This window comes from Emys orbicularis, chromosome 2 (genome assembly GCF_028017835.1).
Source record: "Emys orbicularis isolate rEmyOrb1 chromosome 2, rEmyOrb1.hap1, whole genome shotgun sequence".
Lineage (NCBI taxonomy): Eukaryota > Metazoa > Chordata > Testudines > Emydidae > Emys > Emys orbicularis.
The window spans coordinates 168,557,610-168,584,151 of record NC_088684.1 but is presented as its reverse complement, the minus strand read 5'-3'; the positions used below and the strand labels follow the sequence as shown (position 1 = coordinate 168,584,151).

Genomic DNA, 26,542 nt, shown 5'->3' with positions numbered 1-26,542 from the left:
AGCAATAGAGAGCTAGCTTATGCAGGAGCAAAAAGTGAATGGATCACATCTGAGGATCTGGGACAAATATTTTAACAGACAGAAATCTGGCAGGTACTTTTGCTCAAACTACTAGCCATTCTACTAGTGGCAATTTAAAAAACAAAATAACCATGAAATACATAATGCTTTATCACATATTAATATAATAATTTATATCAAAACTTGCATACTGATAGAAACTTTCAAGATGATGCATACTATGTCAGTATTTTAATTTTTTTTATGATAGTTCATTATTGACTGAAACCTGTTCATTTACAGACAGACAAATTGTACACTATGTTCTGTGTTCCAGAGCCATCACCTTTGTGTTGCAAGAAGTTGTAGGACAGGGTAAAGATGGATGGCACGGAGCCATACAGGGATGATTACAGTATAGTCTCAGACTAGTACATGGCTGTTTGCACTCTTCATTTATGAGACACACCCCTTTGTGACAAATCCTTTTACATTTGTGCATTCCACATTTTAACATTTGATTGCAGCGAAGACCACAAGAGATGTCAGTGAGATGACAGGGAATATTGTTCCGCAGCTGGAAAAGGAAAAAGACGGTATAACTAACAGTGAATGTGTTGTTGTAAAGTGTGTATTCTCAGATACTTTTAATCATGTTTATATTTTAATATAGCATAGATTTTTAGAAGAAAATTATCTATGGTTTTGCACTAAGCTCTTTGCAATCTATTTTAAGCCCAAACCTGAGTATATATAGGTCATGTCATACCTGAAAATACTGCATCAGGTCTGTACACATGTGGTCTAAAGAAAGCAAAACTGCATCTGATCGTTTTAAACTGCATGAAACAGTGTACTTACAAACACTATCAGCATAGTCTCTGTGGGTAGCAATTTTGTGGCTACTTGGGGAGTAGTCTTAGGCAAGGTCCACACTACCCGCCCGATTCGGCGGGTAGAGATCGATCTTCTGGGATCGATTTATTGCGTCTCATCTGGACGCGATAAATCAATCCCAGAAGCGCTCCCCCGTCGACTGCGGAACTCCTGCTCGCCGAGAGGAGGAAGCGCTGTCGACAGGGGAGCTTGCCTGCGCCGCGTGGACCCGCAGTAAGTAAACTTAGTTCGATCTAGGAAACGTCAACTTCAGCTACGCTATTCTCGTAGCTGAAGTTGCGTTTCCTAGATCGATCCCCCGCCCCAGTGTGGACCAGCCCTTAGAAAAGTAAATATCAAGTGCTTACTCTAAGTTACAAAGTAACGTGTAGTTTAGCAATAACAGCCCACATAAAGCTATCGCTCATTTGTAATTAAAAATGTCATTTGTAATTTGCTCAATAGCAGCCACACTTACTTCATGCTTGCCCATACACCATTTTTGAGTGAGGTATGTACAGGGTGGGCACTTCTCTTCACTATGGCAGGTATGGTACACTGCAGGCATAGAAATACAAAATCAGGAAACAATTCTTAAATACTTTAGTTCACTCAGACATTTTAGGTATATTACAGAGCCTTTTATATTCTAATTTATTCTTTCAGAACCACACAATTTATGTTTGTGTGGTATTCTATTATGTTTAAATTCTTTAAAATCAGGATGACATGTTAGCTGCGTAGACATTCCTTCCTTCCTTCCTTCCTGGAGTTCCTGTGCTGAACGGTAGGACAGTTTGAGTATTAGCTTTAAGAGCAGTGGTTTTCAACCCATGGTCCACAGACCCCCAGGGGGACTATGTCTAAGATTTCCAAAGGGTCTGCAAATGAAAAAAGGTTGAAAACTACTATTCTAGAGTATGGCACAAGAAAGCATTGTCAGTAATTTGATCAATTTGTTCTGTACTATGCTTTGTATCAATAACATTTTCTGCAGATATGGCTAACAAATTCTTCAAAAACTTTGGATGGTGCATGAAACCCCAACATTTTACCTGGAAAAAAAGTACCATTATATTTATGGAAAGGAAAGATTTAAATATACCTAATCTGGTTCATCTTTCGAACAGCAAAGGACAGTTACCTGTTCCGTAACTGGCGTTCTTCGAGATGTGTTGCTCAGGTATATTCCACAGTAAGTGTGTGTGCTCGCCACGTGCACCGGTGCCGGAAGTTTTTCCCTTAGCATTATCCGTACTGGGGGAGCGCCGCTGCGACCCCTAGAGTGGCGCCACTATACCCCGCTATAAGGGGAGCTGCGCACTCCCCCCCCACCCTCGGTTCCTTCTTGCCGGACAACTCCGACAGAGGGGAAGGAGGGCGGGATGTGGAATACACCTGAGCAACACATCTCAAAGAATGCCTTTCTTCTTCGAGCGATTGCTCATGTGTATTCCACAGTAGGTGATTCCAAGCAATAACTGTTGGAGGTGGGTAGGAGTTCATGATAGTTCGGGACGAAGTACCGCCCTACCGAACCCGGCGACATCCCTAGACTGGGAGACGATCACGTAATGCGAAGTAAATGTGTGAACTGAGGCCCAAGTGGCCGCCCTACAAATGTCCTGAATAGGGACATGGGCTACGTAGGCAGCTGAGGAGGCTTGAGCCCTCGTTGAGTGCGCCCTAATGATCGGTGGCGGGGGGACCCCTGCCAGATCATAGCTCGTGCGTATGCACGAAGTGATCCATCGGGAAAGCCGTTGGGTGGAGATAGGCTGCCCTTTTACCCGCTCGGCCGAGGCAATAAAAAGTTGCGAGGATTTCCGGAATGGCTTGGTCCGATCCAGATAAAAAGCCAGCGCCCTACGCACATTGAGTGTGTGGAGGCGGCGTTCCTCATTAGAAGAATGGGGCTTAGAACAGAGCACAGGAAGAAAGATGCTCTGTTCCATATGGAAAGCGGAGACCACCTTCGGGAGGAATGCCGGGTGTGGGTGGAGCTGGACTTTATCCCTGTGGAAGACCGTGTAGGGGGGTTCCGAGGTTAAGGCCCTAAGTTCGGAAACACGTTGGGCCGATGTGATCGCTACAATGAAGGCCACCTTCCAAGAGAGGTGAGACCAGGAACACGTGGCCAGGGGTTCAAAGGGGGGCCCCCGTGAGTCAGGGCAAGACCAGGTTGAGGTCCCATTGCGGCACGGGGGGGTCTAGCGTACGGGAATGAACGGCCGAGGCCCTTCAGGAAACGGGAGATCATTGAGTGGGAGAAGATCGAGTACCCTTGCACCGGCGGGTGGAAGGCCAATATGGCCGCCAGGTGCACCCTGACTGAGGTGGAGCGCGGCCAGATTGGGATGGAGGAGGCGCGCCCCGTCCTGGGAGAGGAGGTCCAGGCGGAGCGGCAGTGCCCTTGGGGGTGCTGCCAAGAGGCGTAGGACGGGCCTGTACCAGTGTTGACGGGCCCACGCCAGGGCTATGAGAATGAAAGCGGACAAGGCGAGAGTCACCTTCTGAAGGACCTTGGCGATGAGGGGGAACGGGCGAAAGGAGTAGAGGAGCTGACCCGACCACCGTAGGAGGAACGCATCAGAGATTGCGCCCTTCCCCACCCCTCCCCTCGAGCAGAACCGGGGGCAACGCCGGTTCTGGCGGGTTGCGAACAGGTCGATCTGGGGGACTCCCCACTCCCGGAAGAGCTGGTGAGCGACCTCTGAGTGGAGCGACCACTCGTACTGGGGGGAGAAGACCCTGCTGAGGCGGTCCACTTGCGTATTGAGGACGCCCGGGAGGTGGGCTGCCCTCAGGGAGATATCGTGGGCTATACAGAACTCCCGTAGGTTCAGGGCTTCCCGGCAGAGGGCTAGAGAGCGAGTCCCGCCTTGCCTGTTGATGTAGTACATGGCGGCGGTGTTGTCCGTGAGGATCCTGACCACTCTGCCGCGGAGGTGCGTGAGGAAAGCCACGCATGGGAACCACACCACCCTGAGCTCCTTGACATTTATGTGAAGAGAGAAGTCCAGAGTCGACCACGTTCCCTGGGTCTGCACGTTCCCTGTGTGGGCTCCCCAGCCGAGGTCCGAAGCATTGGACACCAGGTCTATGGACGGGCTGGCATCCCAGAAGGGAACTCCTTGCAGAATATTGCTTGGGCAAGACCACCACTGAAGGGAACCCAGTATCGGGGACGGAACCGTAAGCATCTTGTCTAGGCCGTCCTGAGCTTGGGAGAATTGGGAGGCTAGCCAGATCTGGAGGGGCCTCATACGGAGTCTGACATGGTGGACCACGTACGGACACGCTGCCATGTGCCCCAGAATTCGAAGGCACACCCTCGCTGTGGTCACTGGGAAAGCTGTGACTGAGGCGATGAGATCTCGTAGGGTCTCGAACCTGTCCAGGGGTAGAGAGGCTGTGGCCCTCGAGGAGTCCAGCAGAACCCCAATGAACTCTATGTGCTAAACGGGAGGACCGCAAACTGGTAGTGGTCCATCCCCACCAGAAAGCGGAGGAAGCGCCTGTGCCCCTCGAAAATATGGATATGAAAATACGCGTCCTGAAGGTCTAGGGCCGCGTACCAGTCCCCTGGGTCCAGGGAAGGGATAATAGAGACCAGAGACACCATGCGGAACTTGGAACAGACTAGAAACTGGTTTAGGTCCCCCAGTCAAGGATGGGCCTGAGGCCCCCTTTGGCCTTCGGGATCAGGAAGAATGGGGAGTAGAACCCTTTGCCCTGGAATTCCACGGGTACCCTTTCCACCGCCCCCAGGTGCAGAAGCCGGTCCACCTCCTGCCCCAGGAGGCGGACATGCTCCCGGTCCCCCCGGGGCCATCATGGAGGGCAGGTGATTTGGTGGGGGTGAGGTGAACTGCAACATGTAGCCCTTGGAAATGGTACTGAGGACCCACTGATCCGATGTTATGTGGGACCACGCCCTGTGGAAGGCAGACAATCGGTTGCAGAACACAAACTTTATTAAACGGGGGGGGGGGGGGTCGTCTCCCTGGCAACAGGCCCGGTGCCCCCCTGCAAATAGTCAAAAACGGCTCTCTCTCTGCCTCTTGCCCTTGGAGGGCCCAGGCTGCGGGGCAGAGCGGGACTACCGCTGAGAATGGCATTTCTGGTCTCTGGGTCTTTTATACGGGGGCTTGTATCTGCTCCTCGCAGGTTGAGCCGCCGGAAGCGATTTGGCCTTGTCTTTGGCCGGAGGGACGTAGAGGCCCAAGGTCTGCAAGGTAGTGCGGGAATCTTTCATCCCATGCAGCCTGACGGCCACCTGGTCCGCAAAGAGCGCCTTCCCATCGAACGGAAGGTCCTGCATCAGGAATTGGGCCTCCGTCAACAGTCCTGACAACAGGAGCCACGACGCCCTGCGCATGGAAATCGCGGAAGCCATCGAGCAGGCCGCAGTGTCAGCTGCATCCAACGCCGCTTGCAGGGCCGCTTTAGCAGCCGCCGCCCCCTCTTCCACCAGCACCTTGAAGTCCTTCCTATCCCGATCCGGGAGGAGGGGCTCGAACTTAGGCAGAGACTCCCAAAGGTTGAAGACATATATCTGCTCAGTAAGGCCTGGTGGTTGGCTACCCTAAGCTGGAAACTTGCAGAGGAATAAAGCTTTCTCCCAAAGGAGTCCAGCCGTCTGGCGTCCTTATTTTTGGGGGTGGGCGCGGGCTGGCCCTGTTGCTTCCTGTGGTTTACTGATTCCACCACGAGTAAGTTGGGTGCCAGGTGGGAATAGAGGTATTCGTGGCCCTTGGCCGGCACAAAGTCTTTCCCCACCGCCTTCTTGGAGATAGGGGCCAAGGAGGCAGGGGTTTGCCACAGGGTGTTGGAGATGTTGGCAATACCCTGGTGCAGCAGCAGGGCCACGTGGCCCGGTGCCAAGGGAGACAGGACGTTGAAAAGGGAATCGGATGGACCCTCCATCTCCTCGGCCTGCAGCTGGAGGCTGGATGCCACCCGCTTTAGCATGTCTTGGTGTGCCTTGAAGTCCTCCTGTGGGACTGAGGGTGGAGGCTCCGTTATGGTGTTGTCCGGTGTCGGGGAGAGGGCCCGCACGAAGCCGGGAGCCGGGAGCCTCGGTCGGTGCCGGGGTGTCGAGCCACAGAATCCGGGCACGGGTCCGCCGACTCGTGACCCGCTGACTTGTCCCGTAGGCGGCCGGACGAGGCTGATGGAGCCTGAGATGCTCCAGTGACCAAATGAGCCCCCGTCTGGGCTGGCATCGGTGGCCACGGTGCCCACTGGCACCACTGTCCTTGGCACAGGGCCCCTTGCCATTGACCCGGCTGAGAGCCCGATGGCACTATGTGTCCCGGCTGAGCCGCATGGACCGAAGACGGGTGGCCAGGTGCCGAGGCCGCCGCCGAACGCTCGGTGGCTCGGGAGTGGTAGGAACCGTGCCTATGACATCATCTCCCTCGGGACCTGGACCTCGAGGAACAGTACCCGCCCGAAGAACTACTTTGGTACATGTGATGGCGACGCGAGGTCCGGTGCCCAGGCACCCCGGGGGGGGGGGGGGAGTCTCGAGTGCGACGTCTAGCTGATGGGGAGCTGGAACGGGAACGATGATGTCGATCCCGTCGAGAGTGGCTGCGGTATCCACGCCGTGCAGGCGAGCGCTCCCAGTGCCTCTCTCGGTGCCTACGCTCGCTGGCAGGCGGTGTTGAGGGTCCCTGCGACTCCCGTCCTGACGGCGACCCGGATGGTCTGCCGGTGTCGAGGGTGGGTGGGAGTTGCAAGAGAGCGACCACTGCACGCCGAGCGGTGCGGGGAGCGATCCTCGGAGTGGAAACTGCGGCTGGCTGGAGAGGTCAGGTGGGCACCCAATGGAGGCTTGCCACGAGACCTGGGGCCCGTGCTCGGGACTGACAGGTCCATAATGTCCTTCGCAGCCTGCAACGCCTCCGGCGTCGACGGCATCCGTACCGGTGGGGATGCACGGGCCGACGGTGCCGGGCTGCTCCGCTCCACACGAGTCGGAGGCCTTGAGCCCAGAGGGGACCGAGGGCTGCTCAGCGCGGGACCAGCCTCCCCCTTTTCCTTGCCATGGTGCCGCTGTGAGGCTGGGCTCTTCCCTTGCTTTTTGGAGGGACAGCGGCGCCGACTGGTCGAAGGGGCCTCGCTCCGCACCGACGATGCGGCGGCCGGTGCCGAGTCCGAACGGTGTACCGGCGTTGGGGCCAGCACCGACTCCATCAGGAGAGCTCGAAGTCTAATGTCTCTCTTCTTCTTGGTCCTTGGCTTGAATAACCTGCAGATCTTGCAACGGTCGCTAATGTGAGTCTCACCCAGGCAGTGGAGACACTCAGCGTTTGGGTCACTCCTAGGCATAGAACGGCGACAGGAGTCACACGACTTGAAGCCTGAGGCAAGAGGCATGCCCCGAGCCCACTCTAACAACTGAAGAAACAATCCATGAAAGGTACCACTAAGGTCGAGAAGAGAATGCTGCAGCAGAGCTGGAGCACAAAGTTCCGACTACCTTCACTGGCGGCAAGAAGGAACTGAGGGTGGGGGGAGTGCGCAGCTCCCCTTATAGCACGGTATAGAAGCGCCACTCTAGGGGTTGCAGCAGTGCTCCCCCAGTACCGATACTGCTAAGGGAAAAACTTCCGGCACTGGTGCACGTGGCGAGCACACGCACCTACTGTGGAATACACCTGAGCAATCACTTGAAGAAGAAACAATAAATCTGAGAACACAGAAAAATTTAGACACTAGACAATTTTAAAAAGTTATGTGGGTATACCTATGACTTACCTGGATGATCACATTCATGTGGTCTGGTACATGAGTTTTTACATTCTGGTGGCTGAGTACCACAAGGAACAGGAGGATAAATTACCGACTCACCACAGTAACAAGTTAGTTCATCAAAACCTGACAAAGCAAAACAAACCAAACAACTAATCAATAGAGTTGAAAAAATATTACCTTGGTTAAAAAAAATCCAGCTTAAGAAAGTTAAAGGAGCAATAAAAAAATAAGAAATTATATAACAAATGGGTGCTCTCCAGACGGTTAATATTACCTTTTTAATAAATCTTAGAAAACGGGTCACAGGAAAATAGGCCCTGAACAAAAATTTTAAGTACTGTACACATGTTAAGACCTAAGGCAAACAGGAGAGGCTAAGGGAAGTTTGAGTAGCAGCTGCAGAACCTGCAATTTGATTTGACTTAGGCCTTGTCTACACTAGGCTTTTATGTCGAATTTAGCGCCATTACATCGAATTAACCCTGCACCCGTCCACACCACGAAGCTATTTAGTTCGACATAGAGCTCTCTTAAATTCGACTTCTGTACTCCTCCCCAACGAGAGGAGTAGCGCTAAATTCGAAATGGCCATATCGAATTAGGCTAGGTGTGGATGGAAATCGACGCTAATAGCTCCGGGAGCTATCCCACAGTGCACCACTCTGTTGACGCTCTGGACAGCAGTCCGAGCTCGGATGCTCTGACCAGCCACACAGGAAAAGCCCCGGGAAAATTTGAATTCTTTTTCCTGTCTGGGCAGTTTGAATCTCATTTCCTGTTTGGACATCGTGGCGAGCTCAGCAGCACTGGCAACGATGCAGAGCTCTCCAGCAGAGATGGCCGTGCAATCTAATAGAAAGAGGGCCCCAGCATGGACTGATCGGGAAGTCTTGGATCTCATCGCTGTGTGGGGCGATGAGTCCGTGCTTTCCGAGCTGCGATCGAAAAGACGGAATGCAAAGATCTACGAGAAGATCTCTAAAGCCATGGCAGAGAGAGGATACAGCCGGGATGCAACGCAGTGCCGCGTGAAAATCAAGGAGCTGAGACAAGGCTACCAAAAAACCAAAGAGGCAAACGGACGCTCCGGATCCCAGCCCCACACATCCCGTTTCTACGAGGCACTGCATTCCATCCTAGGTGCGGCCGCCACCACTACCCCACCACTGACCGTGGACTCTGAGGATGGGATATTGTCCGCGGCCGGTTCCTCGTCGGACATGTTAGCGGACGGGGAAGATGAGGAAGGAGATGAGGAGGACGAGGCAGTCGACAGCGCTTGCACTGCTGATTTCCCCGACAGCCAGGAGCTCTTCATCACCCTTACCGAGATCCCCTACCAACCGTCCCCATCCGTTACCCCGGACACAGAATCAGGGGAAGGATCAAGCAGTAAGTGCTTTAAACATCTAAACATTTATTTTTAACAGAACTGGAATATTTATAATATTAACAATGGGTTTTTCATGATTTCTTTGCCTTAGGCGCTTAACTATTTAGTCCCAACTATTTAAAAAAATATCTAACAATGTCCGGTTTTTCATGATTCTGATGCCCAAGACGCTCCACTCTTTAGTCCCTGCCAGTGCAGCTACACCAAAATCCGGTCTATATGTCCGGGGATAGAGACGAAATCCTCATGGGAGATCTCAACGTAGCTCTCCTGGAGGTAATGTTCAAGCCTGTTCATCAGGTTCCTCGGGAGAGCGATCTTATTGGGTCCTCCATGGTACGAGACGTTTCCGCGCCAGGAGACAATCAAGTACTCAGGGATCATTGCACGGCAGAGCATGGCGGCATACGGCCCTGGTTTTTGCATGCTTTCCCTAAGCATCCGTTCCTTCTTGCTGTCCGAGATCCTCATCAGGGTGATGTCGCTCATGATGCCCTGCTTTGAATTAGGGAGGGGAATGTTAGTATTGGGACTGCTTTACAGCCACGCGGTGGAGGCGGGAGAGGGGCAGCATACAGGGATCTTTCCCTGGGACAGCCGCGAGGGGGTGGGACAGGGGCAGAGTTCATGCTTGCCGGATTGCTGGCAGCAGAGACTGGCATTGCTTTCAATGTGAAAGGAGGCCAGTGCTACTATTAAAGTTTTAAGCAGCCACAAGTCTACGGCTTACCATGTTTGCCTGCTACACAAGTTCAGGTGTCCTGCCCCGCTTCTCAGATCGCCACTGCAAGACCCCAGGCACTGAAGGCGAGGGCCGAAAATTCGACCTTGTCCTGAGTGCGCATGTGAGAGGTGCAGTGCATGGTCTTGTTCACAGAGAAAGACTATGTTCTTTGTTCACAACTTCATTTATCTGTCTCAGGAATTCACTCCCTTTTTCCCATTCCCACAGACACATCTGCGACTGTCTCCCAACCCCGCCTGGCATCACACTCCCAGAGGCTAGCGCAGATTAGGCGGAGGAAGAAGAAGACGCGTGAGGACATGTTCTCAGAACTAATGGGCTGCTCCCGAGCCCAGGCAGCCCAGCAGACACAGTGGAGGGAGAACTTGTCCCAAATGCACCGAGCAATCATGGAACGGGAGGAGAGGTGGCGTCAGGAAGACCAGCAGGCGACTCAAACGCTGCTTGGACTAATGAGGGAGCAAACGGACACGCTCCGGCGCCTTGTGGATGTTCTGCAAGACCGGAGGCAGGAGGACAGAGCCCCGCTGCAGTCTATCTCTAACCGCCCTCCCCCGCCACCAAGTCCCACACCCCCCTCACCCAAAGTCCAAAGAAGGAGGGGCGGCAAGGGCCGTTAAAACTTTCAGTCAACCCCTGCAGACTGCTCTAGCACTAGAAGGCTCTCATTCCCCAAAATTTGAAAAGTCCTTTCCTACCCACCTCACACAAGCCCCCGTCCAAGTTTCACCCCCCCCCCCCGTTTCATGTGTGGTTCATAATAAAATATTTGTTTCTGTTAATTACTGTTTCCATGATTTTCTTTTGGAGGAGACTCTGTCTGAAGGGGGGGAAGGGGCTTGGTAATTGGACAGGACAGTCACCTTTAGCAGGGTACAGAGGCGGGGGCAGGTCCAGCATCAGGACACATACACAGTGCAGTCACTAGTTACCCTTGTCAGTCTGGGAGGTGGTTTTCATGTTCTGGGGGGGGGGGGGGGGAGGTTGATCTGTGACTTTGTGGCGGGGGAGGGCAGTTACAGATCTTATGCCGCGGTCCTTATCCTGGATCACAGAGCCACGCAACAGGGGATCTGTAACCCTCCCCCCCCTGCCAGAAAGTCACATAGCCGACACATACACGCTGTCCCGCCCAGGAGTGCTGGCAGGCTCCGTTGAAACAACCAGTCCACCACTGCGGAGCCTGTCATTCCTGGAGTTTAGAAGCATCATTTGCATCAGAACACTAAACCCGCCCCCCGCCACAGTCTGCGTCCCCGGTTTAAAACATTCCCGCGAAAACAGTAATAAAGACAACGGTGTTCATTAACAAAACAGAACAGATTTTATTTTTTGGGAAGGTGTTGAAGGGGGTATGTAACTTGGAAGGATAGTCAACATTAACTGGGTAAAGAAACGGGGGCAGGTTCAGCTTCTGTGTCCACAAACTTAACAGTCACTGGTTACCCTGCTCAGTCTGGAACCTAGCTTTCAAAGCCTCCCGGATGCACAGCGCGTCCCGCTGGGATCTTCTAATCGCCCGGCTGTCTGGCTGGGCGTAATCAGCAGCCAGGCTATTTGCCTCAATCTCCCACCCCGCCATAAAGGTCTCCCCCTTGCTCTCACAGAGATTGTGGAGCACACAGCAAGCTGCTATAACAATGGGGATATTGGTTTCGCTGAGATCACAGCGAGTCAGTAAGCTTCTCCATCTCCCCTTGAGACGGCCAAAAGCACACTCCACCACCATTCTGCACTTGCTCAGACGGTAGTTGAACAGTTCTTTTTCTGTGTCCAGGGCGCCAGTATAGGGCTTCATGAGCCAGGGCATTAGCGGGTATGCTGGGTCCCCGAGGATCACTGTAGGCATCTCCACATCCCCAAGAGTTATTTTGTGGTCCGGGAAGTAAATACCTTCCTGCAGCCGTCTAAACAGACCAGAGTTCCTGAACACGCGAGCGTCATGAACCTTGCCCGGCCATCCGACGTTGATGTTGGTAAAACGTCCCCTGTGGTCCACCAGTGCTTGCAGCACCATTGAAAAGTAGCCCTTTCTGTTAATGTACTGGCTGGCCTGGTGGTCCGGTCCCAGGATAGGGATGTGAGTCCCATCTATAGCCCCACCGCAGTTTGGGAATCCCATCGCGGCGAAGCCATCTATGATGACCTGCGCGTTTCCCAGGGTCACTACCTTTGAGAGCAGTACCTTAACGATTGCGTTGGCTACTTGCATCACAACAACCCCCACGGTAGATTTGCCCACACCAAAGTGGTTCGCGACTGACCGGTAGCTGTCCGGCGTTGCAAGCTTCCAGAGGGCTATGGCCACTCGCTTCTGGACAGTCAGGGCTGCTCGCATCCGGGTGTCATTGCGCTTCAGGGCAGGGGACAGCAACTCACAAAGTTCAAGGAAAGTCCCCTTCCGCATGCGAAAGTTTCGCAGCCACCGGGATTCATCCCAGACCTGCAGCACTATGCGGTCCCACCAGTCCGTGCTTGTTTCCAGGGCCCAGAATCGCCGTTCCACAATATCCACATAACCCATTGCCACCGTGATGTCCTGGGCGCTGGGTCTCGTGGTTTCTGACAGCTCTGTGCTACTCTCCGACTTCAGGCCCTCACGGCGGTGCCGTAGCCTTCTCTCCTGATTTCTCTGCATCTGCCTCAGGGAAAGGTGTATGATAAGCTGCGAGGCGTTGAGAACGGCCACAACTGCAGCGATGGTCGCAGCGGGATCCATGCTCGCAGTGCTGTGGCGTCCGCGCTGTCACTGATCAGAAAAGTGCGCGAACTGATTTCCTGCCGGCGCTTTCAGGGAGGGAGGGAGGGAGGGCGGTAGTGACGGACGGATGACGACAGTTACCCAAAAGCACCCTCGACACATTTTTTTACCCAGAAGGCATTGCCGGCTCGACCCAGAATTCCAATGGGCAGCGGGGACTGCGGGAACTGTGGGATAGCTGCCCACAGTGCACCGCTTCCAATGTCGACGCTTGCCCCGTTAGTGTGGACTCACAAAGTCGAATTACTGTCCTTAGTGTGGACACACACGTTCGACTTTGTAGTATCGATTCCACATATTCGATTTAAGTGAAATCGAACTACTCTCGTAGTGTAGACATACCCTTAGTGAGTTGTATGTTTGATCTGTTTGTCTCTCTCAGTGCCATGTGACTGGGGATCTGGGCCTTTTGTTCAGGCTAGGTGACTGAAGTCTGAGCTGTTAATCCTTCCCTGTTAACAAGGAACCATACCGACTTGCTATGCTAGGCATATAAACTAGTTACAAAACAAACTCCTGAGTGAGGAAACAACACATGCTAACGGGAGTCTGAGTGAGTGTAGGAGCTTTTTCTCCAGGTACAGTTCTACATAAGCAATGATGATGACCAATGATGGAACAGTTATTATGACACATCCCTTAGAGGCCACATTCTGTTTCCTGCCTGTCGACAGAAGAGGCTCTCTGTGCATAAAGTTCAAGTTGATGGCTGCATTAGAGAAAAAGATCTGTCGTCTTGGTGTGTAGCTAATAACCCACTGTACTATGAGAGTTGCCTTACCAAGTGTGGGGTCAGTCTAATGAGACAATTCAATTAACAGTAGAATACCAAGGGAGGAAAAATAACAGGAGTACTTGTGGCACCTTAGAGACTAACAAATTTATTAGAGCATAAGCTTTCGTGGGCTACAACCCACTTCTTCGGATGCATAAGGGAGGAAAAATCACTTTTGTAGTGGTAATGAGGGTGGCCCATTTCAAACAGTTGACAAGAAGGTGTGAGTAACAGTAGGGGGAAATTAGGTTATGTAATGACCCATCCACTCCCAGTCTTTATTCACAGGGCTTTGGAGCGGAGCCCGGAGCTGGAGCACGGAGCAGTAGGTTTTTACCCAGAGCTGGAACGGAGCTGGAGCGGAGCAATTCAAAAATGTGATTGCTCCAAATCCCTGTTTATTCAGGCCTAATTTGATGGTGTCCAGTTTCCAAATTAATTCCAGTTCTGCAGTTTCACATTGGAGTCTGTTTTTGAAGTTTTTTGGTTGAAGAATTGCCACTTTTATGTCTGTTATTGAATGACCAGGGAGACTGAAGTGCTCTCCTACTGGTTTTTGAATGTTATAATTCCTGTTGTCAGATTTGTGTCCATTTATTCTTTTGTGTAGAGACTATCTGGTTTGGCCAATGTACATGGCATGCTGGCACATGATGGCATATATCACATTGGTAGATGTGCAGGTGAACGAGCCCCTGATGGTGTGGCTGATGGGATTAGGTCTTATGATGGTGTCCCTTGAATAGATATGCGGACAGAGTTGAAGAAGTAGAAGTCACCTACTACAAGACAGGCCCAACAAAGAAAGTAACAGAACGCCACTAGCAGTCACCTACAGCCCCCAACTAAAACCTCTCCAGCGCATCATCAAGGATCTACAACCTATCCTGAAGGATGATCCCTCACTCTCTTAGACCTTGGGAGACAGGCCAGTCCTTGCTTACAGACAGCCCCCCAACCTGAAGCAAATACTCACCAGAAACTACACACCACACAACAAAAATACTAACCCAGGAACCAAACCCTGCAACAAACCCCTGCAACAACTCTGTCCGCATATCTATTCAAGGGACACCACCATAGGACCTAACCACATCAGCCACACCATCAGCAAGATGTCAAGCAAAGAAAGAAGCAAGAAAGATTCTATACAGACAGAAGCTAAGAGACATTCTCTCCTGCTTCTGACTCTGTAGAAAGTCTCTTGCTGCTTTTCCCCTTGCTTAGAAAACTGATATCAAATTACTTTGACAAGATCTTAAACAAGACTACAATTCTGGTTGATGCAAGGTCATCAAGTACATTCAATACGTGAATTGTGGCTGTGACCACAAGGGAACGAAGGGGATGCAGGAGAGAGACTGAGGGGAATCCAGAGAAATGCACAAAGGGAAGTTACTTACCTTTATAACTGGAGTTCTTTGAGATGCATGGTCCCTATCTGTATTCCACTGTAGGTATACATGTGCTCCATGTGCCTGAGACCAGAGAATTCTTGCAAGCAGTCTCTGTTGGCTCATGCCCAAACCCCTGCTATTCTTGTGCTCTGTACTGAGGGCATAAAGAATGAGGCAGGGGAGACCAACTGGCTCTTCCGTTTCTTTGTCTATGGCAAAGCCAGTTATGATCTGAAGCAGAGAAGGAGAGTGGGTAAGTGGAATACAGATAGAGACCACATACCTTGAATAACTCCAGTTACTTCCCTTTCTTCTTCGAGTGCATATTCTACTGTGGGTGACTGACAAAATAGTACCTGGAGAGGAGGAGGGTGCAAGGATGTTTGTAGAACCACTGCCACAAAGCATGCGTCAGCGGAGCAGTCTTGGACCAAGGCATAATGTCCCGTGAATGTGTAGATGGAACTCCATGTAACTGCACTGCAAATATCAAGCAGGGATACTTCCTGAAGTGATGCCACTGATGCCCCTTATGCACCCTTGTAGAGTGAGCCCATACGGGGGAGGGAGTTGTGTCAACTATAGAGTACGATACAGCCAGAGACCCACTTAGAGATTCTCTGGGAGGATATAGCTTGACCTTGAACTTGTTCCGCTATGGCAACCAACAGTCTAGGAGTAGGTCTACATTGCAATTAAACACTGACAGCTGGCCCGGTCAACTGACTTAGTCCCATAGCCTGAGCCCAGTGAGCCCGTCTAATTGCAGTGTAGATGTTTGGGCTCGAGCTTGAGCCCTGGGACCCTCCCGCTTCACAGGGTCCCAGAGCCAGGGCTCCAACCCAAGCCCAAACATCTACACCACAAATTAAACAACCCTGTAGCTGAGTCAGTTGACAATGGCCAACCACAAGTGTTTAATTGCAGTGTAGACATACCCTAGGAGGCTTTCTGATCAGTTTTGTTTTCAGCAGGTAAAAATCGCACATCAAGGAAATGAAGAATCCTCTCCATGCCAGAGGCATTGGGCTTCAGGAAAAAAAACAAAAAAATAAAACCAAAACACTCAGGTAGGTGAACTAGCCAATTTAGGTTAAATTCCAAAACTAATTTAGGAGTCAATTTTGGGTGTAGTCATAGCAAAACTTTGTCCTCATGAAATATTGCATATGGAGGATCAGTTGTCAGTGTCATGAGTTCACTTTTCCTTCTGGCCAAGGTGATAGCAATGAGGAATGCTACCTTCATCAAGAGGTAAAACATGGAACACTTAGCTAGTTGTTCAAAGGGTGACTTAGTGAGTGCCAAAAGTACTAAGGTAAGGTCACATTGAAGGTTTTGTTTGTTTACTGGTGGAAAGGTTCTCATCAGGCCTTTCAAGGATTTGGTTACAGGCTGGGTAAAGATCAAGTGACTGTCTGATGACAGATGACACATGCTGATTGCCACCAGGTGAACTTGCAGTGAATTAAGGGAAAGAACTGATGCCTTCACAGTAAGTCTAAAACAGCGGGACTATCTGCTGTCTCTGAAGATGTATGCTTTTGCTGGCCCAGATAGAGAAATGTTTCCACTTAGCTACGTAGCATTTTCTGGCTGAGTCCTTTCTGCTATTATTAAGAATGGTTGCATGGCTTCACAGCAGGTACTTTCTAGGCTTGACACCCATCCAAATGCCAAGCCATGAGATGAAGTGCTTTGGGGTTGGGATGGTAGACCCTATCATTCTCCTGAGTCAAGAGATTTGGAAAGGATTGCATGCTGATTGTTGGATGGGATGACATCTGTAGGAGGCTTAGAAACCAGAACAGTCTGGGCCGTTTGGGAGCAATGACTTATGCTTTGTCTTACTAAATCTTCTATAGAACTTGAGGTGGTATCATGATGGGAGGGTAGGCATAGCTCAAGTAATCTGACCAGGGCAGAAGGAGAATATTGCCTCTGGAGTGCTTTTCTTGAGCTCCCCTGGAGAAGTACATGTTGCATTTCCTGTTTGCCTGCCCCAAATGGGGGTTCCCCACTGAGTGAAAATGCTGTTCACTACTTACTAAGGCTGTCTACCAATTAATTCTGCATTTCTGGAGAGTACACTGCCAAAAGGGTAATATGATTTTTGATCCACCAGTTCCATAAGGTAACAGCTTCTACACACAGAGGGATGGATCTCACTCACCCCTGTTTATGTAGAATACAGTTATGCTGTCCAATATTATGAGTACCCAGTGAAAATGAATGGTAGAAAGGCTTCACAAATTTCCTGGACTGCCCAGAAGTCCACAAGACTGATGTGCATTCTGGGCTCTCGAGGCATCCAAGTCCCTGCACCATCTGACTGTACACGTGAGCTCCCCAGCCTATCATGGAGGCATCTGTAATGATCATCTTGTCAGGTGTGGGGCTAGGAAAGGAATACCTACACACACTTGTTCAGGATTTTTCCACCAAGTTAGTGAGGTCCTCACCCTGGTAGAAAGTGTCACTATGGTGTTCATGCTGTGACTGATTGGTTTATATACTGTTTGGAACGAAGTCTGCAGGAAATGGAAGTGGAGTCTGGTAAATAGTGTGGCATAAGTCCATGATGCATCCCGGGAGAGAAAGGGAAGTCTGAAATTATGTTCAAGAGGCGCACATTACCTGGTCTATCACGTTACTCATGGTGTGAAATCTATCCATCGGGAGATAAACCCTCACCCTGACTGAGTCAAAGATTGCTCCTATAAATTCTGAAGTCTTAGTTGGAATCAGGGTAGATTTTTCCATGTTCACACAGATTCCTAGGGATGAGAGAAGGTGAAGCAGAGATGATGTTGATGTGAGGGCTTTCTCATGTGTCCTTTCAACAAAATGCCAATAGTCTAAATATAGGAAAATGGTGAAGCTGCTGCATCTGAACTGTGCTGCTACTACTAGAAACACTTTGATGAAGATGCTGGGTGTGGTTGCTAGGCCAAATGGGAGTACCCTGTATTGGTACTGGTCAGGACCCACCATAAACCTGACAGAAATCTTGTGTGGAAGGGGTCAATGTCCACATGAAAGTATGCATCTTTCATATTGAAAGCTGGCCTCCTTTTGAGGGATGCCAGTGTAACCATATGGAATTTTAGTTTGCAAATAAAAAAAAAAAAAGACACTGAGTTGGTGCAGATGGAGAGTGGGTCTCTACCCTCCCTTCTTTTTGGGACTAGGAAATATTTCTAAGGAGGGATTCTACTTCTGGGCAAAGGATCTCCTCATGAGAATGGTCTCAAAGAAGGATGGGGAAGGGAGTTTTGGAGGGGGCAGGAAGAAAAACTTATTGGTAGAGCCGGAATGGATGATATTCAGCACCCAGCTTGTCCATTGTTATTGCACTCCGGTTGTGGAAAACAAGCCACCAAAGCATATGTGAGGATTGGGTAGAGATGGTATCAATAATATCTTATGCCTGGGGAATAAGGTTGGATTGATGTGAAGGATGTAGGCATTGTGGCTTTTGCACACACTGCCTTTCACAAAGAGGTTCATAGAATCACTGATGGCAAAATGGTTGAGGCACAGCTCTTGTTTTGCCAGGATGTTCGTGGATCTTTGGGGCAGGCGTATATATACCCAGAAAACGGAGGGTTGCCCTGGAGTCCTATAGTGAGTGCAAAGACTCCTCAGACTTTTTGTTGAAAAGGTTGGTCTTGAAGGGCAAGTGCTTCATTGTGTTATAGTTTCTCCACAAATGCAGTTCTGGACACCAACTTGCCTTCATCAATAAGGGCCTGAAATTGAGCCATGTCTTGCTGGGGAAATTTGTCCTTAAAATCCAAGAACTTTCAATAATTCAGAAAATCATACTTGACCAACAGCACTAGATAGCCTCCAATTCAGAATATTGAACTAGAGGATGTAAAAACCTTCTTTCCCAGCAGGTCCAGTCACTTGGCCTCCTAATTTCAGAGTGGGTGGCTAGATCTTTCTGTGGCAATCTGAACAAGTAGGGAGTTTGGTGCAAGGTGGGTAAATGGAAACTCTGCTCCCTTAGCTGGGACAAAGTAGTGCTTCTTAGCCCTCTTGGGGGTAGAGATGCACATTGCCAATATATGCTGGACATATCTGGCTTCATTCACCAGTATTATTTGGCTGGACCCTGTGTGATGCAGGATGTCCAGGAGCTTGAGTTGTGTGTCCTGAACCTTCTCCAGGAACATCTGGAGCTCCGCTGCCACCCCACGTAGCAGCTCTCAAAATTGCTTATTGTCACCCAGAGGGAATGGTGAAGCTGGGATGACTGCCTCATCGGGAGATGAGGAGGATAACCTTGCCAGTACTGGTAGAACTAGTGGATCCAGCTCATGGGGATCAGGTGGAAGCTCTAATTACTCTCTTGTGGTAGGGAGAGTGACTCCCTGTTAGATTGCTCTGACCTGGAGAATCATGCTTATGGGTCCCCATGGGCTGCACTAGGGCCAGTAAGAGGGATGAAGGTGGGCTGAGGATGTCCCCATGCTTGCATGAATCATGCAAGCTGCTGTGTACACTGATCCCTTAGAGACAGCAGACCTGGTATTTCTGGGAGTGTTCAGTGGATAAGGGGTGACTGGAGTGCATCTATTGTTAACCTGCAAAGCAAAGTAAGGGCTAACATTGCCGAAAGGAGAGTATTTGGGTTGCTAACAAGCTGGTGATATCAGAGGGGTAGCATCCAGATAAGCATAAGCAAGGCGTCCTCACGCTGGAAGGAGGGGATTAACAAGGTGAGTTATGGTCCTGGGTACCCTAATAACCTTCATAATGATGTAGTTGCCAGGATTTACACACAGTTTACTGGTTAGCTAAGTATCAGACCCCAAGCACTTGTAAATTAGATTCTAAGAGATTCACAAATGAGATGGTTGGGGAACAGACAAATAAAAGTTTGCAGTTTGTTATTTTCCATTTGTTTATTTCAGGTAAAGGAAAGAGAACTAAACAAAGTATAAAATGAGCCAGCAGGATAAATGGTCAAAAGTTCAGACTGATCCAATAAAAGGGCCTGAGGGCAAAGGCTTAGAAAATCAGCCTAAGGCAGCCCTCAGTGAAATAGCCATGAAGTTACAGTTGGCCAGGTTAGAGGTGGCAAAGGAACAAGAATTCCAGATGTAAACAGCCAAAGAGAAACAGGCAGCACAAGAGGAAGCCCACCAGAGAACCCTGGAGGCAGAAAAGCAAAAGTGGAAGTCAGAGGAAGCAGCACACCAAAGAGCCCTGGAAGCCGAGAAGCAGAAACAGGCAGCAGAAATAGCTGCACATTAGTGAGTCACAGAACTAGAGGAGTGGAAGTGGGAGGAGAAATCATGAACACAGGATGCTGGAGGCATGGATACAAAACCCTCAGGCAGCAAGCACTCCTCTCCAAGGATCAAATGATTGGGACAAATTCTGCCCTAGTTACAAGGAAACTGTTTGCACTGAGGAATATTTGACCATCTTTGAAAGGATCACTAGGCTATAGAACATCCCTGAGGGCCAGAGAATAACTGTCCTGCTCTCTAAGTTAACAGGGAAAGCATTACAGGTGTTTAATTATGTACATGTAATTGAAGCTATGACAGGAAACAAAGGATAGGAATAAATGGTCAGGTTTCACAATGGAGAGAGGTAAATAACAGGGTACCCCAGGGATCTGTACTAGGACCAGTGCTATTCTACATATTCACATGTTCTGGAAAAAGGGGTAAACAGTGAGGTGCAAAGTTTGCTGATGACACAAGACTACTCAAGATAGTTAAGTCCAAAGCAGACTGCAAAGAGTTACAAAGGGGTCTCATAAAACTGGGTGACTGGGCAACAAAACGGCAGATGAAATTAAATGTTGATAAATGCAAAGTAATGCACATTGGAAAACATAATCCCAACTATACACACAAAATGATGGGTTCTAAATTAGCTGTTACCACTCAAGAAAGAGGTCTTGGAATCATTATGGATAGTTCTCTGAAAACATCTGCTCAATGTGCAATGGCAGCCAAAAAAGCTAACAATGTTAGGAACCATTAGGAAAGGGATAGGTAATAAGATAGTAAACATCATAATGCCACTATATAAATCCACGGTATGGTTATACCTTGAATATTGCGTGCAGTTCTGGTCGCTCCATCTCAAAAAAGATACATTAGAAATGGAAAAAGAAAAGTACAGAGAAGGGCAACAAAAACAACTGCCATGCATTTTGTAAACACCTGGGTGGTGGAGGGGGAGGAGAGGGAGCTGCTGACAGGCCAAACGGGAGAACTGTGAGCTGGTGGTAGGATTCATTGACCATGAATCTGAGGAAATTTCTTTGCTGTGATGAATTGCCCCATGAAAGTAAGTGTCCCTTAAGGGTTGGAAGAGACCTCAGGATGTCATCTAGTCCAACCCCCTGCTCAAAGCAGGACCAATCCCTAGACAGATTTTTGCCCCAGATCCCTAAATGGCCCCCTCAAGGATTGAACTCACAACCCTGGGTTTAGCAGGCCAATGCTCAAACCACTGAGCTATCCCTTCCCCCAAGTCAAGAGCAACGAACCAGTCCCCAGTCTCTAAGAAGGGGATTTCAGAAGTAAGAGTAACCATGACAAATTTTGTTTTCTTCAGAAACTTGTTTAGTTGCTTTAGATCAGTGGTTCTCAAACTTATTTGATCGGGCCCCCCTTCTTTGTGTCTGTAGTCGTTAACATCTCTCCCTTCCCCCAAGTACATATACCGCGCCATTTAGTTCTGAAGGCAGCACTGGCCAGCAGCAGTACAGAAGTAAGGGTGGCAATGTGAAAAATGATATTCGTCAATATCACTTTTCACAGCTGACTTAGACAGCAGACTTAGAAGTAAAGGGGAGAATGTGAAAAGTGATATTTGTCATCACTTTTCATAGCAGACTTAGTGCCCCATTGCCATCCTTACTTCTGCGCTGCTGCTGCCACCCTAGGGCGGATGTCAGGGGAAGAAAGAGAGAGGAAAAAAAAAAAAAAAAAAGACAGCACACAGGTCACGCCTACCGTGACACATTCCTGTGCCTCCCCTGGGAGTCCACCCCATAGTTTGAGAACAGCTATTTTAGATCTAAAATAAGCCTGAGACCCTCCTTTGCCATCAGGATTTGGAAGTATCAGGAATACAATCCTCTTCCTTGGAAAGGCAGGGGAACTTCCTCTATGACCCCCACAAGGAGGAGAGACTGAATATCACACTCTTGTGAGTGTGATTCTGAAGAGGAACAGGGAAGGGGAGTGTGAAGTGGGGACAGAAGTAAAGGGTATATCCCTGTATCACTGTGCTTAGGACCCACTGGTGACATGGGACCAAACACTTAGGAAGTGGGCAAAAATAGGTTAAAATCATACTGACTCAGCAGAACCTGCTGGTTCGTGATTCTCAGTTGTAACTCTCCTGTGAAATAAATCTTCCAACCAAAGAGGTCCAGCTTTCTTGCTTCTTTCCCTGTTTGCAGTAGACACTATCAGGAAACCAGGTGGTTTGTAAAAAGATTAATATCCCTAAGAAGGGACATATCTCCTTTCCGCCCTTTTAACAGTGAGAGGAAGGGAGGATGGGGTATGCCATAAGATCTTGATGGGCTCTAGGATAGCTTCATTTATAGGGAGAACTACCCTAGAGGGCCCCACAAAGGTCAAAATATCCACCAATCTGTGCAACTTTTCTTGCACCTCCTCTGGTTGGATAAGCAGAGCCACAACCACCCTTTTTATTAAGTCCCGGTCGGCCCTGAAATCATCTGAAGGGGGCGAGGTAGACTCCGCAAGTACTGCCTCATCTGAAAGAGATCAATGGGTGTTGAGGGAGATCCTTATCTAACAAGAATTGGACAGGAAAGTCCTAAGTAAGCAATTCCCCTTGCATGGTACAGGTCCCAGCAAAGGGGAAATGGGGACCATGTTTTAGACGCTTCTGGTGCCTACTCAATATGGGAGGGCAGGAAGGGAGTAGGGATGCTATAAAGCATGTGGGGAAGCCTCATGGACTCCAGAAAAGCCAATTAGCATGGTGGTGGTACCCTGATATGCACTGGCTGTTGGTCCTTGGGCTGAGATCTGGAGCAAGGTGGGTAGACACTCCACTGGGGCTGCTCTGGTCTTGAGGCATGTTGCTGAGGGTCACAGACCTGTATAGCACTTGCATGACAATGTCCCCTATGTGGATTTTCCAACTCCAAAATGATTTCCCACTGGCCAGTAGCAATCTAATGTTGCAAGCTGGCCCCCACTAGCTTCTTCACTGTCAATGCAGCTCTCATTCCTGTGTCCCTATGGTGGAGGGCTGGGGCAAGATTGACATATGGATCTGGGAATTTGGCCTTTCACATCCAAAAGCTCTGCAGCTACTGCTAGTCATTGCAAACCTGCATTATGATGCGATCCTACCAGTCAGTACTTGTTTCTTGGGCCCAGAAGCAGCATTTCACCATTTGCAGCTGCTCCGTGAATGGCAACCATCAACTTGAATTGTTTTTTGCTACGTCCCTTAAACTGTCCTCAAACAAATCGTCATATCCCCCATTGTTTTGGTACTTCCTGCGGGTCTTCAAATACAGAAATGTGCGTCTTGTATTTGAAACATTCATAAGAATACTGCAGAGCTGTGTGTCAAGGGGTGGACACTGAAAAGTGTCACGTGGGTTTGTGGATTTTAATAAAAAAAGCATGAAAATTATGGGCCATGGATGGCATTATGGGTTAGGTCTGCATAACTACGTCGGTCATGGGTGTGGGGGTTTTTCACACCCCCAACTGATGCTTATTTATGTTGATCTAACTTTTAAGTGTACATCAAACCCCATCACATAAAAGACATCTGTCTGAATCTGTATGATTTTAGTAATCACCAAAAATTGTTACTATTTGATGGTTGTGTGTTGGTCTCAGTGCAGTACCCAGTGGACAGGTGTTGACTCCACAGAAGTTTCCATAATTCAACATCTGAGCAGAGAGCCCAAGAATCTCCACGGCATGGAGATGACATAACTTCCATTCCTATAGGTGGTCCCACTAGGCTAGGGTTAAGATACACGATTGGGCCAGTATGGGAAAATTTATAGAGTCTGGTTCTGTAGCTAAACGAAGCCTTCAGTCTGCAACGCTTTCAATTTGACACCTTTTAAAATAAATTTAGTGCTTGTGAAAAGAAACTGATGAAACACAACTGGGACCTTAATTCTTATGAATAACTGCTTGTGTCTGTGAAGTTAATCTTGTTCCTAAGTGACTGCAGGATCAGGGCCTTAAACTGTAAGTAAACTTTACTGACATTAATTTTTTTTTTTAAATATAAATCCTGTAGTGAAATTATTAAATCTAACAAATAAAATAAGTCCATCTAATTCAATTATACAACTTCATTACCCATGGCAAAATATGGCAATCATGATCATCTCCATAATTGAGTATCTGAATTTTTATTATAGAAAAATAATGCACTTTCAATAATACACCTAATCAGAGAATAAACCTCTTAAAGGATCAGAGTTTAAAATGTCTACAGTGCACTAATCTTCTAAATATGAATATATGTACTGTAGTATACTCACTTGTCTGCCAGCATGTTTGACAATTGCCGCGGTGACAAGGTTCTTCACATCTATGAAGGCTACAATTGAGTTTGCGTCCACAAACCAAGGGACACTTATGTTCTTTGTCCTGGAAAACATATTTATGAAAAATTAATACATTATCAATGCTTTTCCCCCTCTAAAATGCCCCCCCAAATGGCAAAACATGATTAAAATCCACTACTGGCCATGGCCATATTAGTGTACCCAAGGATAGAAGAAATTAACAGTCATTAAGATTCTTTTCATACCACATGCTGAGCATCTGTGATTAAGTGGGAATTTTCTGCAATATTTGTATGAAGACGATGTATACCTCAGTTTCCCCATATACTGTAGTGTTACCTAGTATGGGTGGTGGTGGTGGTGGTGAGGGGAAGATCTGTATGCTCTGAGGGCAGGCTAAAGACAAAGGTGTGAGTGGCACCTTTTAACTTGCTGGTCAGCAGCCTAGCTGTCTGGGACAAAGGGTATGTCTACACTACGGGATTACTCCAAATTTACAGAATTCGATTTTTGGCAACCGATTGTATAAAGTCGAGTGCATGCGGCCACACTAAGCACATTAATTCGGTGGTGTGCGTCCATGTACTGAGGCTAGCGTCGACTTCCGGAGCGTTGCACTGTGGGTAGCTATCCCATAGCTCCCGCAGTCTCCCCCACCCATTGGAATTCTGGGTTGAGATCCCAATGCCTGATGGGACCAAAAATTTGTCACGGGTGGTTATGGGTAAATGTCGTCAATCAATCCTCCCTCCGTGAAAGCAACGGCAGAAAATCATTTCACGCCCTTTTCCCTGGATTGCCCGGGCAGACGCCATAGCACGGCAACCATGGAGCCCGTTCAGCCTTTTCCCACTGTCACCGTATGTCTACTGGATGCTGCTGACAGACGCAGTACTGCAGCGCTACACAGCAGCATCCCCTTGCCTTTGCAAGTTAGCAAAGACGGTTACCAGCCATACTGTACCGTCTGCTGCTGTCATGGGTGCTCCTGGCCGGCCTCGGTGATATTGGTCGGGGGCGCCTAGACAAAAATGGGAATGACTCCCCAGGTCATTCTCTTCTTTAAGTTTTGTCTAATGGAGAGTCAGTCCTGCCTAGAATATCAGGCAAGCCTACTAAAGAACCAGAGAGGCAAACGGCCGCTCCGGGTCAGAGCCCCAGACATCCCGCAGAAATGATGAGCTGCATGCCATTCTAGGGGGTACCCCTACAACAAGCCCACCCGTTGCTTCCCTCCTCCCCCACCCCTCCCGGGCTACCTTGGCAGTTATCCCCCCTTTTGTGTGATGAAGTAATAAAGAATGCATGAATTTGAAACAACACATACTTTATTGCCTCTGCAAGCAGAGATCAAAGGGGGGAGGGCGGTTGGCTTACAGCGAAGTCGAGTGAACCACCATTCTGCACTTGCTCAGCCTATAGCTGAAAATGGGAATCTGTGATAAGCACTAGGATAGAAGCACAGGCAGGACTGAATCTCCATTTGTGTGTGGGCCTTTGGTTGACACTGGTAAAATACAAAATGTCCCAGGATATGTATGTTGGGGGACAGTTCTAAACGGCAGCTTTATTTTTTTATTTGCAGCAAAAAGTATCTGATTGTGAGCCCTGGGAGCAAGGGGTAGGTTGGGGTAGGTGTGACCGCGCGGTGCTGCCGACTGGGAGAGCAGCCTGAGGCAGAAGCCTCCAGCTGGCATGATATTCCAGGCAGAACTGAATCTCCATTACACAAAACTTAAAGAAGAGAATGACCTGGAGTCATTCCCTTTTTTGTCCATGCGCCCCCGACCGACCTCACCGAGGCCAGCCAGGACCACCCACGGGACGACGATGACGGTTACCAGTCATACTGCACCGTCTGCCGTCTGCAAGGCAAGGCAAGGCAAGGCAAGGCAAGGGGATGCTGCTGTGTAGTGCTGCAGCACCGCGTCTGCCAGCAGCATCCAGTAGACATATGGTGACAGTGAAAAAAGGCGAGAAACGATTTTTTTCCCTTTGCTTTCACAGAGGGAGGGAGGGGGTGGGGCCTGACGACATATACCCTGAACCACCCGCAACAATGTTTTTGACCCTTCAGGCATTGGGAGCTCAACAGAGAATTCAAATGGTTTTCGGAGAGTGCGGAAACTGTGGGATAGCTACAGTCGTCAGTCACCCCTCCCTCCGTGAGCGTCCATTTGATTCTTTGGCTTTCTGGTACGCTTGTCTCAGCTCCTTAAGTTTCACACTGCACTGTGTTGAGTCCCTGTTGTGGCCTCTGTCCATCAT

General features: G+C 49.2%; 1 protein-coding gene across 1 annotated transcript in view; it reads right to left on the bottom strand.

Moving 5' to 3' along the window:
* The window catches only part of NFX1 (nuclear transcription factor, X-box binding 1), a 199,223-nt gene that overhangs the window by 57,308 nt on the left and 115,373 nt on the right, over positions 1 to 26,542 (bottom strand). The window contains exons 13-16 of the mRNA XM_065397863.1: positions 24,248 to 24,356; positions 7,645 to 7,764; positions 1,355 to 1,434; positions 347 to 577 (exon numbers count right to left, since the gene is read on the bottom strand). Of these exons, the coding sequence (XP_065253935.1) occupies positions 347 to 577; positions 1,355 to 1,434; positions 7,645 to 7,764; positions 24,248 to 24,356 (540 nt within the window). The remainder of the gene's footprint in view (positions 1 to 346; positions 578 to 1,354; positions 1,435 to 7,644; positions 7,765 to 24,247; positions 24,357 to 26,542) is intronic.